The sequence below is a fragment of the Hirundo rustica genome, chromosome Z (genome assembly GCF_015227805.2).
Source record: "Hirundo rustica isolate bHirRus1 chromosome Z, bHirRus1.pri.v3, whole genome shotgun sequence".
NCBI classification, from domain to species: Eukaryota; Metazoa; Chordata; class Aves; order Passeriformes; family Hirundinidae; genus Hirundo; species Hirundo rustica.
Window position 1 is genome coordinate 33,750,079 of NC_053488.1, and position 14,855 is coordinate 33,764,933.

Genomic DNA, 14,855 nt, shown 5'->3' on the forward strand with positions numbered 1-14,855 from the left:
TTTTTTTTTTTTTTTTTTTCCTTTTTTTTTTTTTTTTCTTTTTTTTTTTTTCTTTTTTTTTCTTTTAATTAGTATATACAAATGAAGTATGGCTAACAGCTGTATAATTGTCCTTCACTGGAATGACATGTGCCTGAAAATTAGGATCGTACCTGGTTGTAACTGAAAAGTAGAATTTGTGTTAGTACAGACAAATGGAAATGTCTTTTTCTTGTGCTTTGAATTTCAGGAGACATAAAAACAACCAGTCTTGTAAATTGTCTTGTATTTCCTAATACTCAGGATGAGAGGAATTATTGGACATTTTTGATGTATAGATGCAGATTCCTTGTGCTGTAGAACTATACCATTCAAAGATGTAGTTCAAATGAAGATCCAGTTATACTTCTCTTCTGTTACATTTTATTCTGACCATGCTATGCAAGAGAAAATGCAGTCCTGGTTGGTGCTTGCAAGTGGCCCAGGGAACACCTATTAACCATCCATTATTAGAACAATGGAAAAGTACTGCTTTTCATTATATTTTCAAAGGAATTTACTTCTGCTTAAGTGTGTCTAGAAAGTAAGAATGCTTCTTTTGTACCAGTTGCTTTCTAAGAACCTTCATAAAATACATGGAAATCTACTTAGATAATTTTTTAAAAAAATTACTGTTGATTGTTATCACATTCAGTATCCTTTATTTATATTTTAATATTTTTCAATATAGAAATATATTTGAATACTGAGATCACTAGGCAATCGACCACCATTAAGTCACAAAGAAAAAAAGTCCAGGAAAAAGAAGAAATTATTCGGAAACTGCAAGTGAAGTATGGTCCCTTTTCTATCCATTGTGTCTGGTGCCACCCAGTGGCAGCTGTAAAATTGCTACAACTTCAACTGCCCTTAGCTTCTCAGATGTATTTTTTAAATTGCAGTCTTGCATAGTGTTACAGGTTTGGGGTTTTGGTGGGGGTTTTTCTTGTATTTTTTGGGTTTTTTTCTGATTTTGTTGTTGTTGTTGTTGTTGTTGTGTTGTTTTGTGGTTTTGTTTTGTTTTGTTTTGTTTTAACTGGAGCATTTTATGCTAAATTTCAGATTTTTAAAACTGATGAGTGATTAGCCAGCTACAGTTTCTGTTCGGCAGTAAGAACACCTTAAGTCGAGACTCAGACTCTAGAGCAGACCACTTTATCCTTGATGTAAGTCGAAATGAATTCCTCAGCACAGTTAAACACAGCCTTTCAAATTCAGCAATTCTTTGCCTAGGGGCTAAGAGACATGTCAAGGTTCAGATGCTTAAATAAGATTAAATAGCTAGTCTTATATTCATAAAGAAGTTCAAAAGGACAGTTGTGTTTGTTTCTATTTGAATAGATTCAGGTCTGTTATTCATTTAGAAACTCAAAAATTGTCAAGTATGCAACTGATATTTTTTATTCTACCTGCTGTAGCTGATATAATACTGTTCTTCAATTATATTACTATATCAACTATAAAAAAGCTATTAGTGTATCTGAATTTCTTGTCCACCCAAGTTTAACTCCTCTAACACTTCTGATTTTATTTGAAGGAAGAATGCAATTTATTTATATGAAAATAGTTAATTTGAAAAATAGAGAGCTCTAAAAATGGTTAAATTTTAGATACTTTATTTTCTGTTTCATAATGAATTTTTGAACCATAAGATTTTAAATTTAAAATCGTTATTGGATAACATGCTTTCTTTATAAAATAGATACTGTTTTTTCATAAGCTGTAAGATATAATAACCAAAATAACAATAAGAGTATAAAGGTGAAATAGATCAAAGAAATATTTAGATGCACTATATTCCTGGGGATATTTTTTTAATACAACATTGTCTTATTAAAAAATGACAATGATGTATATACAATGTCAATGTATTGCCATTTAATATGATATTGACGCAGTAATACAACTGTGTTATATTCCTGAACGTACTACCATTCATTTTGCTTTCATTGGGAAAAAATCCAGATATCTGGATGTATTTAGGTATTGCTTATGTTTATATTTAAAATATTAATTTGTGTTGTAATAGTGTAAGCACTGGGTAAGGCATGATTTTTTCATTGAACAAAGATTACTTTTTAGTACATGAGAGTTTTGAGGGGTTTATGAGATGTTTTCTGACAAAAGCTGATGTTATTTCTAGGTTTTGCATTTTATTTCATCTGACACACAAGGATAGAGTTTTTTTGAACTATTTCCCTGTATTACTTAGTTGGATGAAAGGAAGCTTCCCCATTTCACTTTCTTTTGAAAATAATTTTGCAAAAAAATAGTGTTTGAATGATTGCTTGAGACATTAAAGGAATTTAATTAGTTGAATTTTGTGGGCTCAGCAGGCTTTCTCTCTCTCTCTCTTTTTTTTTTTTTTTTTTTTTTTTTTTTGGTAATAGTTAAAGGATTGTTATGATTTCAATTCAGAAAAGGAAAAATCAAATCACAAATATATTGCGTATTTAGAAAAAAGTCTGTTTAATGAGAGACTGAAACTGCGTGTAATATTTGAGAACCAGGTAATTTGCAAGAACAGCATCATCTTTCATTTTTGTAAATATTTTAAAGCTACAGACATGACAGATTGTCTACTGCCTTTATGCCTTTATACCTTTTAGCTGGATATTAACCAAATTTTCTAGCAATGATAAGCAGTCCAACTTCTTCCCCTGCAGAATTTCTCAGCTGGAGAGGGAACTTACTATGAAAAGATGTTTGATAGAAGAATTAAGTTCTCGCCTAAAAGCGAATCAAGAAAATGAGAAAACCTGAAATGAAACAATGGAAAGTCTTGGGAGAAAGGTACTTCTTTCTTGCTATTCCTAATTTTTGGAAAAACAGAAGCTGGTGGATTTACAGAAGTTATTTCAACACACTGTACACATTAAATCAATATGTTGCTTAAAGCAAAGAACATACAGTTAATTGAAGGGTGTAATTCCCTCCACAATAATTTGTATGAAGTCAGTATATGGTGATAGCTTGAATGGATTCTGTGTAATTTAATTTATCTTTGTTCTAAGTGTAATTAAATATTAAGGTATTCAGAACACACATTTGTGAGGATATGCCATAAGTAGTGGGATTTAGTTTTATGCACAGCAAGTTCATAAAATATAGTAGGCCTGAAATAAGGGTGATTTTACATGACATATGCTAATGAAGTCCATGCATCTCTCCTGGCTATAGTAGTTAAATGCTTTAATATGTTAATCTATTTTCTACTACAGTGTTATGAATGATTCACAGTTCTTAGCTTAAAGTAATTCTACCTGTGTAGGCAGTGCTTGACTTCTATGGCAGATTATTTTCTCCTCTCCTGCAAAATTTTAGGATGGTTCCACTAAAGGTAAGAGAACTTGTATATGGTTTAGCATATTCCTGTTACCCAACAGATACATTGCACCTTGGCCTTCAACGCCAGAAAAAGATCATGATGTTTGGTTGTCTGTCAGCTTATGACCCCAAAATAGAAATAAACCATCTGCCAGCTTGCTTTTTTTTCGCCTAGAATGTAAGTGCTTGCTGAATTTCACAAGCGCTATTCCTGCTTGCGGTTATATAGCATTTTCAGCTCCAAAGAGAGTTACTGCATAACCCTCCGTGCTAAAGAGAAGTTGTCACTAAGAAATCCACAGCCAGAAAGTGAGAACATAAGTAAGCAATGGAGCTAAGGTATGATAGGGGAAAAATACCTCTTTTTAGTTTTGGATAAAAGATTTAGCAGGGAGTGGAGTGCTTTAGTGGTGTACTCTTGTCCCATTCTTTTAGCCTTCTGATTGTTTACATTTTTGTAGTGGAGTCTTCTCAGGGATTGTAACATAAATGAAGTGACTGTTTTCACATTCCTCCTTGTAGGAGGGAAAACTGATGGACTTCTAGTGAGACCAGTGGAGTGGAGAGGTGTCAACTTTATTCTCCAATCCCTGGTCATTGTCCAGAATCTATATAAGTGAGGTCAAGAAAATAAACTTCCGTTCTTTTTGCCCTGATGACTTAACTGTGTAAGTATAATTCTTTTCATGTCCCCTAGCAATACTGTACTTTATGTATTTAAACACTTCATTTCCAGAGAACCATATTATATACATTATTTTGATTATTCCATATGGAAAATCAGGTTGATAAATTTTACATTTTCTTCAGCAAAATATTAAGAAAGTCCCTGTTACTTAATATTGTCAGGAAAACTTTGTGATTAGCACTAAAGGATCTTTAGGAACACTGGGATTTTTCATTTTACTGCCACTCAGTGTTTGCATTGGATAATCATTAAGAAGTTTTACAGACTATTAATATATAGACAGTTATTTTCTCAGCTAAGTTTGAATTTGTTTTTATCTCTGACAAAAGAAATTAGTGGAAGTGGTAGTCTACTCCCTTTTGCAATTGCTGTAAGTCTAAAGTATATATGAGCAATCAGCTCTGCAAATGAAGAGCTTTTCTTTATATTTAATGCAAGTCAAAACTTTATGTAACAAGATTGTGTGCAAACTGATCACTACTAGATCAACAGTAGAGATTTGTTAAAGTCTGCAATTTCAGAAAAAAGATACCCCAATAAAGATATTTATGTAGTTATATATTTTTATGTACTATAGATATGTTTTGTTTTAATTTTGAAGTTTTCTATCTTGATAACCAGTACTCTTGGTCTTTCATTATTTCAGGTGAAGGCACTGGTAGAAGACAAAAAAAGCTTCCATTGACTCTAGGAGACAAAGACTTAATGTAGCTATGAAAGAGTAGTCTTAGTATGAGCAGATGTATCACAAAACTAAAGATGATTTGGAGAAAAAGATATAATTAGAGTTTTGATAACTCCACTGTGGAATTTTTCATATTTTACTTTCAAATGAAAAGTTGCAAGTTCACCAGCTTAAACTTTCAGTACAGAAAGGGAGAAAATAGCAGATTAATAGTAATCAGTTTCTCTGATGTAATTCAGTCACACCTCTGAAATTTAGATAACAAAACATGGGCATAATGACAGAAAATTAAATTACTTTTTGCCATGAAATTGCATTCTATATGTTGGAAGTAAAGTATTCTGTGATGTCATCTATGGTGTGGGAAGTTGGTTCATTCATTCTTTTGTTTGTAATCTACCATGCCTCACCACCAGCTTTTATCATAGCACTGCTGTGTCTCTGCGGATGTGTTTCAGGATCTCAAGCTTGCTAAACTAGAGAATAGCGAATGTGCTGTGACTGAAGTTGAAACTGCTGCATCTCTACATTATTAAATGGCTTGGCTAAACAGAGTGCACAGACTCTGGAAACTGCAGAAATAGCTACTGCTCACCAGTGACAAAGTAGAAGAGTTCAAGACATTTGTGAAGGTTTAAATGTTGATTTTCTTTTGAGTGTTCACCTGAATAAAGAAATTTTGATTGAAAGCAAAATGTAAAGGATTACGCAAGACTTTGATGCATTTGCTGCTCCAGAACAAGGTTTGTAGTTGCTGCAGAGTTCTGGCATCACGTCTGAATGAGGAGAAAGAATCACTGCCTCTCTCCCAGACTTTCAAATACTTCCATAACTGCTACTGGTCATTCTTTTTATATATGGCTGCCATATACTTGGTCCCAAAAGGAAGTGCTTAGTTGGGTATCAGATTACTTTGCAGCAAATGAATTCCCAATGCATTTAATATAATAATTAATATCTATTTATTACTGTGAATTACCTCATTTTCCATATGCACGTGTGTCTTGTTTTAGAAATACTATATAAGGAAGCCTCTATGTTGCAAAATTGAAAGCAGTTTTAAGAGCAGTATGTGGAATATTGTTTCTTTATATTCCTTCCAGGGAAATGGTCACAGCACCAACCTGACAGAGATCAGGAAAGGTTCCGACAATGCTCTCGGGCACATGGTGTGACGCTTGGGGGTGGTGCTAAGCAGGGCCAGGAGTTGGACTTTGATGATCCTTGCAGGTCTTTTCCAATTCAGAATATTGTCTGATTTTAGTAATGTAGCATAATACTGTATACCAACTTGCAAAGAAGGCTGTTGCTTATTACTATAGTACTGTATATGTATACACTATAGTACTGTATACCAATTTTCAAAGAAAGCTATTGCTTATTAGCCCATGAAGCAGCCACTTCTTTACTGCTCTTAGGTTTCTGTAGAAGTTATCTGCTTTCAGATATGTTTGAGCAAAGCTGAAGCATTCAGAGTAAAGAGCAATGGTATTTTGATGCACTGGGAAAAGAAACTATATATAGTTATCCCTTCAAGAATAACTTTTAACTCTGAATTGAAATTTAATGTCTTAAATGCTTGTGCATTACTTCTTCTTTCTGTCTTCATCAGATGAAAAGTCACTCTACATAGCAGTATTCAGAGCTTTAGTGTTTGTCTGAAATCATCCCATGTTCAGTTCAGTTGCTAAGTTCATATAAATTTCTTTATGAAATAAACTGAATTATGTTGAATACACTTTAGAATCCTAAATTCAAGTAATTCATAGGCTAACTTATCAAAGGTAAAAATAATGATTAGTTTTCATGAAAAAATGCCTATTATTTAAAAACCAGATTTTTTTTAAAAAAATATTGTTAAATTTATTAATATTTTGTTTGCATTTTGATGTAACTGTTGAAAAAGAGTATAAAACTGATCACTATGCCCATTCATTCAGAAATATACCACCCATTCTTGAACAGATTGTAAATTTTCATGAGACAAAATGTGCTTTCTTCTAATACTGAATGCTTACTCTAAGAGGAAGATATTGGTGCTCTTTCCACAGCTGCATGCTTATTTTTGACTAAATATGGAAAAGCCTGAATTAATCTAATGTCTTAGCTATTATTTTTACTTAAGTACTCCTATGTCATTGATCACAGAGAGAAACAATTCAATATCCATTCAGACTGCTATGAGTTTTGGAATATCTTTACTGAATAAAGTGATAGTAGCAGTTATAGAAATAAGGAGATAAATTATTCTACCAATATTGTACATACTTTCATAATGAAAAGTTTTTCAAAAATTAGAAAATGAGAAAGTAAAAGATCTTCTGTTCTCAAAAGTAAATGTAGTTGAGCAGAATAACCTATTAGCAAATATTACAGCTTCATTCATTGTTGCATGAGATGACAGCTTCATTGTTAATTACCATGAATATTCATTAGCACTTGCATGGTTGCACTAGATGTGAAAAAAATGTAATATGTAATAATAATAATAATAACAACAACCTAATTTCTTGCCCAGATGGAAAGAATATGCAGGCATATTTCAAGTGATAGTTTTGCTGACTGTTGTTCCTCTATGGAACAGGTTTTTTAAAACAAAGTTAGTGTCTATAAATAAATTATTTGTTTAGTTGAGTGCTAAAATCAGATTTTATTAACAATATGTCATTGTAAAAAAGTAAAATCCTTGGCAATTCAACGGAATTGTGCAGTATATCAAGTAAACTCTGTTAAAATATCTCCTGTGTATCTGATGTTATAATGAGGTATTATAATGATAATACTTACTGTAATAAGTAGCAGTACTCCTTCCTCTTGAAGAAGCTCTTCTTTTGAAGTCTCGTCTGCCTCATTTCTTTTCTTCTGGACAGCTGTCAGGTTTTTATCTCCTGACGTTGATTCTCATTCAAGTTCCAGTAATTCAAATAATTTTTCTATATAGAGATCAAGTTTAACCTATATATATATGACTTAAGCAGGTTAACAAAATTATTATATGACTCTTTAATCTTCATATGCTATTCTGATCACTTCATAAGCTTTATTTGTTTTTCAGAGTGCAAGTGTCATTTTCTCCTCATTCTTAAATTGAATGCAGTTCCTTTTTCTACCCATTGCATGTCTCTTGTGACACTAGATAGTTCTTTTTTAACATACAACAATTAAATTATTTCAGAGTTGCTAATTAAGCTATTGGTAGTTACAGCTATAAATGGGAGAACAGGGGAACTTCAGAGAAGAGTGAATGTTTATAGCAGGCAGTGATACTTGCTTTTAAAGTTATTGATAACACAGAACCACAGGATCTTGGATCAAGATAAGGAGTTACAAAACCTAGGGAAGAGGTTTCTGGTAGAAATCCAAAATACACCAGTGGATCACATTAGAGGACATGATGACTTACTAATTTGTAATGGAATGTAATAAAATGCTGCATTGCTGTGGTCACCCTAATTTAGGACACTTACACAATGAGCTAAAATAATTAGATTCTAGAATCTAGTGATAGTTTCCAAAAATGCTGAAAGGAATGCTTATAAACAACAAAGGTTGCTGTATCCAATATGTTGTAAGTGATTATTTGATTTATTTTGGTTGCTGTGTGGGATAGGAATCAGGTATTATATCCTGAATGACTTTCAGTGGGAATTGACTGGGCACCTGAAATAGGTTAATTCAGAGTAGTTAATTTGTCCAAAGCTATTATGAGGAAGATATTGGTTAGTAGGAAATACGAATAGAAATTGTGGACTGAAACTCTTTATTAAGTAACCAAAAAACCACTGTTGCATAGTTCGATGGTAGCTCCTTATAAATATCTATTTCATTTTGGTAGGGAAGAGTGCAAAATATTTAGAAATACAAGGCAACATAAACAAAGTGGAAAATGGATTATAGATAATAATCTGAAAATATCAGCAATGATGGAGTATAAAAAATGTATAAGATGCTGAAGTCAAGAGGGAATCTTTTGGTAGCAAGGCCAAGAACAGTAGTAAACACGCAGGATTTTAAAATGTACTACTACTAAGGTAGCTATTACAGGGCAGATGCAATCTATTATTAGATAAAACAATAACTGTAACTGTGTAAAGACAGAAGTCAATGAATATTTCTGGGGTTTTTTTGTCTGGAATTAAGTAGGCTGATGTTTTATGAAGATGCTGCAACATCATTAATCAGTTAGTGGCCAAGAGAATATTTTTAATATTTTTTAGAAAGAAATAGGATTTTTGGATTGAGAATTTTTATAGCTTACCAATTCACAGAGCTGGATAAGAAATATTTATCTTGCTGTTCTTTATTTTGAATAAGTTCAAAGTTAGTGCATATATATTAAGACACTGCCTAGAGTCTAAAAGAATGATGATATTGAGTCAATAACCAGAAAAAGCAGTATTTTAAGTTCATTAATCTCACCTCATTTCAGAATAAATTACTGACCCGAAGTTCAATATTAAAGTATTAATGCATGGGAATATAGTTATGTTTCTTAGAGTGTCTTTATGGAAAGCAAACTGTATTGAGTAAATCCAGGGGGTGTTTGTATGTGTGTGTTTCTGGGGAGTAGTACAAATCTGTTGATAAAGGTTATTATTTGTTTAAATATACCTTTTTTAATATGTCTGACCTACTACTGAGATATTCAGATTAAAAAAAATAGCCTATGCAATATCAACACACACTATGTTAGATGGATTAAAAATAGTTCATGCAGTTGATCTGAAAAATAAATCATAAAATGTAGGTGATTTTGAGTTCCTTAATGACCGTTACTTAATTGGATTAATAAACATTTTCACAAAATAAAAAAGCTGAAAAAATATCAACTAGGCCAAATAAAGTATTTTTGTTATAGAAAAATGCAATTACCTAGAAGAGGGATCAGGTGGTTCTGAGAGTGCTTCAGATGCATTTTCTAGCGTTCATGTCCTTATCCTACCCCATTTCTTTCAACACCATAAATTCTCTGAATCATGCATTCAGTTTTTTTGGTGTACCATTGCTCAGGATTTTCTCTAACATCTACTGTCAGATCCTCAGGTGGATCCTGCCAGTTATGTGAAGCACACAATCAGAGCAGTGTTCTTTGTTGTGCATTTGTAGTGCTTGTGAGATCTCATGCAGGAAACAGCCACTGGATAAAGTTAAAAATTTGCTATTAGACTCCTTGACTGGATTTCTATTGAAAATACAGTACAACTACTAATTTATTATGAAACTGTCAAAAATCCTGCATGAGTTCTGTTTTCCAGCACATTCAAAATTGGTGGGGTTGGTTTTTTTTTTTTTGTTTTTTTTTTTTTTCTCCTCTGGACTTTGACTGATCATATGATTCTGTTAGAGGCTTTTGTAAGCCAGGACTCAGTAGTATCAGCTGTCCTATTCAACTTGTACTTGAGCAAAATTCATTTTAATCTGTGGTGATGATGCCTGCCTGAGCAGGCAGAATATCAGAACATAAGGACTTTTCTGACCTTGAGAAGAATTGTTTTGATAAGGCATCTATATTCAGCTGTTGTGGTAATAAATAGGTGATGGCAGATGAATCCTTCGAAATCAGTTGAGTGCACTTCTTACTTCCATACTACCTCTGTCATTTGGGACTTGTGGGCCTTCCACGGAGGATACCCTCTGCAGCCCTGTGCACATCTGGTGTGTTCTGGCATTGTTGTTACTTGGATCTCCAGTACAACCATCTGATAAAACTGACTGCCAAAATAAAGACCCAAGGCAGTTCACTTGGCAAGCTTAATGGATCTAAGTTGGGATCTAACACTCACCCTCATAAGACAGCTGCCCTCATTTTGGCTACTCAGAGCTGGGCTTAAGCTAGGTGCATTTCCCCTTCACTCTCTTGTTTGACATACATCTGTGTTCACCAGCCACATGTGTCAGAGCACCTCATCTCTGCTTGGCCAAGTGGTGTTCTGCCAGTTGCTTGCCATTCAGTCAGTTTACCTTACATCCTAGTATATGTCAGCCTCTATTACCTTTCTGCAGTTCTATCTTGAATACTGACATAAGTTTTGCCATGGCGTATTTCCTTACTGCTATCTTGGGCTGTAGGTCAAAACACAGGTTTAGGTAAGTTAACACTTCCTTTGAAAAGTTATACCCCTGAGTGAACCTCATTCCTCATTTCTGCCCTTACAAAACCTCCTCCCTACTCAGTTTTTGAAATGTTGTCATTGACATTATCTGGGTCAATTGTGAGCTAGGTCACAAGAATTCAAGTTACCTTCTAAAAACCCACAACACTAGCTTTTGAGTAACACAGAGGGTCAGAACAGGAACAGATTCACATGGTTGCAGGCTGGAGATGCTGGGGCTGCCCCTTAGCGGCAGTGCTAACTGAAAATGTTACATAAAACTTTATCCTGTTGCAAAAAATTACTGGTAATTACTGACTAGCCACACTAAAAAAATCCTATCATTTGGCAAATTCCTATTATTTACTATCCTTGTCCTTTTCTCTTGAACTGTTCTGTGTTGCTTCAAGATAGAGCATTGCTAGGCAATCTGTTCTTCTCAGGATGGCTCTATACAGATGATGTCTTGTTGCTGTGTGTTGTTTGTTTTCATTTTGTATTCCATTTTTATATTGGGTTTTATGTTATAATGGTTTGTTCTGTACTCCCCTGTTCTCCTGGAAAATGTTATATCGCAAGGTTTGTCCCTGTCCTTCTTCCCTGTCCATCCTCCCACACTCCTCCCAGTCCCCTCCTGCGGGCCCTGTCTGTCATTCGGCTGTTCCTCCCAGCTTCTGGAGAGTTCGGGTAAAGGCATTGAATGATAGGGCAGGAGCCGAGGAGGTTCCTCCCTTTATGTTCCCACTGGTTTCCTTGAATGTCCCTCCAACCCTGTTCCACTCCCACCTTATCCCTCACTGGGTGTTGGTTTGTCCCCTCCTTTAGCCCCTCCCCTGGATATAAGCCCAGAACACAAGGCCAGCTGCATGACTTGGTTTGGGCTGTGGGCTGGGGCAGAAGTCCAAATGGGACAGGACAAAGACTGGAATAAAGACTTTGGATTCGCCCTGGATCAAATCTGGCTCCTTTCCTCTGCCACTGATGGGGTCTCTCTCGCATGTGAGGGGAAAAGTCCCTCTGCTGCTCCCTGGGTTTTTAGGACCCAGGGGAGTTTTCCTGCCTGTCACAGTCTCGAGGTAGCCAGCAAAAAGGAGCCAGTGGCTCCGTAAGAGGCAAGCGACAATGTCTTATTTGCTCTTTATCTATGAACAAAACTGAAAAAATATTACACATTATTAACTTGGTTGGAAGGTGCGAATATTTGGGAAATACTTGGTGGGTTTCTATCTGGTTTACAACATGAGAGCAACATAAATACATTTCTAGTGTCTTTACTTTCAGCCACAAAGTCAGTTCTTCAGAGAGAAAGGAATCCTTGCAGGTGACTCAGAATTCTCCAGTTACAGTGAGACAGCAAGAGATATTCTTCATAGAACTTTGCTGAATGTATTCTCACACCCTGTGAATTCAATTTTCCTGTCAGTACTAGTGCTCCAACGTCTTCAGGCCCAAGATGTATGGAACATCGTTTTCCAGATGGGTACACAGATGCAGAATGGTCGTTTCTTTACATGGAAAAAGAAGCACACTGTAAAATCCAATAATCGGCAAAAACCACTAACTTTTTGTGGAAATAGAACTAGGATATTGTGGTGGTGTGAGAATTGTTTTTATTAAGTTATTAAGTTATTTTTGTAAGATTTTTAAAGTTATTCTTATAATGGTTGAGTCCACTGTATACCCCTGTGTTCTGCATTGGTTTTCCCTTATGAGTTAGGTTGTTTTGTCTACTGTAAAACCTGACGTTTTCTGTCATTCATTCCTTCCCTGCACCTGTCGCTGTCAATCCCCCCCCTCTCTCCTCGTGGTCGCCCTGTCTGCCACTCGGAGACCCTTCCCTGGCTTCTAGAAAACTCCGGGAGGGGTGCTGAGTGATAGGCTGGGGCCCTGGAGACCCCCTCCCATCATTTTGTGGTTGGTCCTCAGTTCTATGGTTCACACCCCCGGTTAACCCCCCGATTCCTGTGACTGGCTGACCGGTTGTCGCCACCCCCGTTTCCACCCCCCCCTTAAAAACTGCCGCGCGCCTGCCCTTGGGGTCTCTCCTGGGCAGCAGGTGCAGCGTGAAGAGCCCCGCGCTCCCTCTGCCTCAATAAACCTACGTTACATCCTGCTCGGGAGAGTCCGCCTTTCATTAGCTGCCGGGGTCGCTTACGTCATCTACGTGCCCGTCGCTGACGGTGGGATCCAAGTTCCCACAGGGAGGAAGCAGCGCGCTTAGCCTGTCGCTCCGACCTTACCACGCTGCCACAGTGAGATTCTGAGCTAGCCTCTGGCCGCGCGGGTCAGCACGAACTGGACACTGTGACCGGATATGCTATACAGATGAAAACTGTATTATTTTGAAAATTTTATGCAATTGTATCTGAACTGTGACAATTTAGAAGTGTTGGTTGACCAAAGAAAGATTTCTTCAGCAAGTGGGGCATTTTGTAAACAACAGCAGATATCATCATATAAATCAGCACTGTCAATTTTGATTTGGAAGTGGTCATCTTTAATATGACTTCAAGTTCCTAGAAATTTTCCACTGAGAACACCTGAGAGCCAAAAGGTATTTCATTTATTACGCTCCAAACTGTCAATACTTTACCTCGGAAAGTATACCCGGGGTTATTATTTTGTATTGTATGGAGTACATAAGTCTGCCATTCTGTGTTCAGTCAGAATCAGCATGATATTTGATTATTTATATATTATTATTATTGTTGACATTAATTATTTTCTTTATTATTATTAATATTTGAATCCAGGAATATGTTCCACTATGGTAAGAACTGGTATTCTTGTAGAATATACACCTTATAAGATTGTGTCCTATATGAAAAGAAAAATTTGTGTACCTGAGAAAATCTCACCATTTAAAAAAATCAGGCATTTATTGCTTCTTCTTCATTGTGCATGAAATACTTTGGGAAATAAATTAGAAACACAGCTTTTATTGTGAAATACCAACCTTTCTTGGTTCTGAGAAGAAATTGGTGATAAATTAAGCTAATCTCCATCAGGATTACTCTGCATCTGGGATTTAAGCAAATTGAATCAGAGGCCTGAATAGTGACAGTGAATATCTATTAGACTGTAAACAGAATAATAGGCCTTGTGAATTTTAATTAATTAAATGAATGGCTGAATTCTTATAGTTTACAGAAGGCATATGGTTAGTGATACAGTGTGCCAGGAACAGCATATACTGTAGATATCTTAATGGATAAAATCTTGATAAATATAAAGGAAGAATGAAGAGAAAGATGTTGAAAAGCATGTTCATACTCTACTTTTTCTTTACTGTTTAGATTAGAAGGATAGCACTTCACTTTGGTTTTTGACTGTGATACATAAAGACCATAACAGATGTAGCCTAAAACATACTGAATGTCTGTAGCTGCCACTTCTTATCTAATTCTGTATTGATGTTGATTTAGATGATTCAGCTACGTAACCAATTTGCAAGGTTTTGTCAGTTTTTTGTAGCTGTTCATGTATATCTCATGCAAAGTTTAGATGCATGTCTGGCATACCCCAGTGATTTTGTTGATAATGCTTCTATTTTCATTTTTCTTTGAGTGCAAGAGAACTATTTTCACAGACTGTGACTCTATAATGGTAGATAGTGTTTGAACAGCTCCAACAAATTTGAACTGGAGAACTGTTTTCACCAATTTGCAAAAAATTCCTTTTATGCCTCTGTTAAAAAAAAAATAAAAATCACGTAAGTTTAATAAGGAATGAGATTGAAACAGGATCAGCTGGATAAGCTGGGTGCTCCTTGGAGACTCTGTACTGCACTTCCTGGAAGGGTCTAGATCCACCTGGGATTTCTTTAAATGGATTCAAGAGACTTCTTTTTGAAGGTCTTACTCCATTCTCTGCTGGACACAGAAAGATGCTTTGTTTGAAGATAACAGCCAGTTTGGGGTCTAGAAGACAGAAATAATGTTGGCTGGAAAAAGGAATGACTGGAATACTTCAGGGGTGGACATATGTGTACATACTAAAGGCTCAGGGCTTGAAGTGATTAGAAAGCCTTTTGGCAAAAAAAACC

The 14,855-nt window shown here is 35.5% G+C and overlaps 1 protein-coding gene across 1 annotated transcript in view; it reads left to right on the forward strand.

Moving 5' to 3' along the window:
* Window positions 1-14,855, forward strand: part of CNTLN (centlein) — a 230,962-nt gene that overhangs the window by 198,066 nt on the left and 18,041 nt on the right. The window contains 6 exon segments of the mRNA XM_058424186.1: window positions 716-812; window positions 2,685-2,811; window positions 4,696-4,811; window positions 5,179-5,248; window positions 5,251-5,291; window positions 5,293-5,350. Coding sequence (XP_058280169.1) covers window positions 716-812; window positions 2,685-2,811; window positions 4,696-4,811; window positions 5,179-5,248; window positions 5,251-5,291; window positions 5,293-5,350 — 509 coding nt within the window.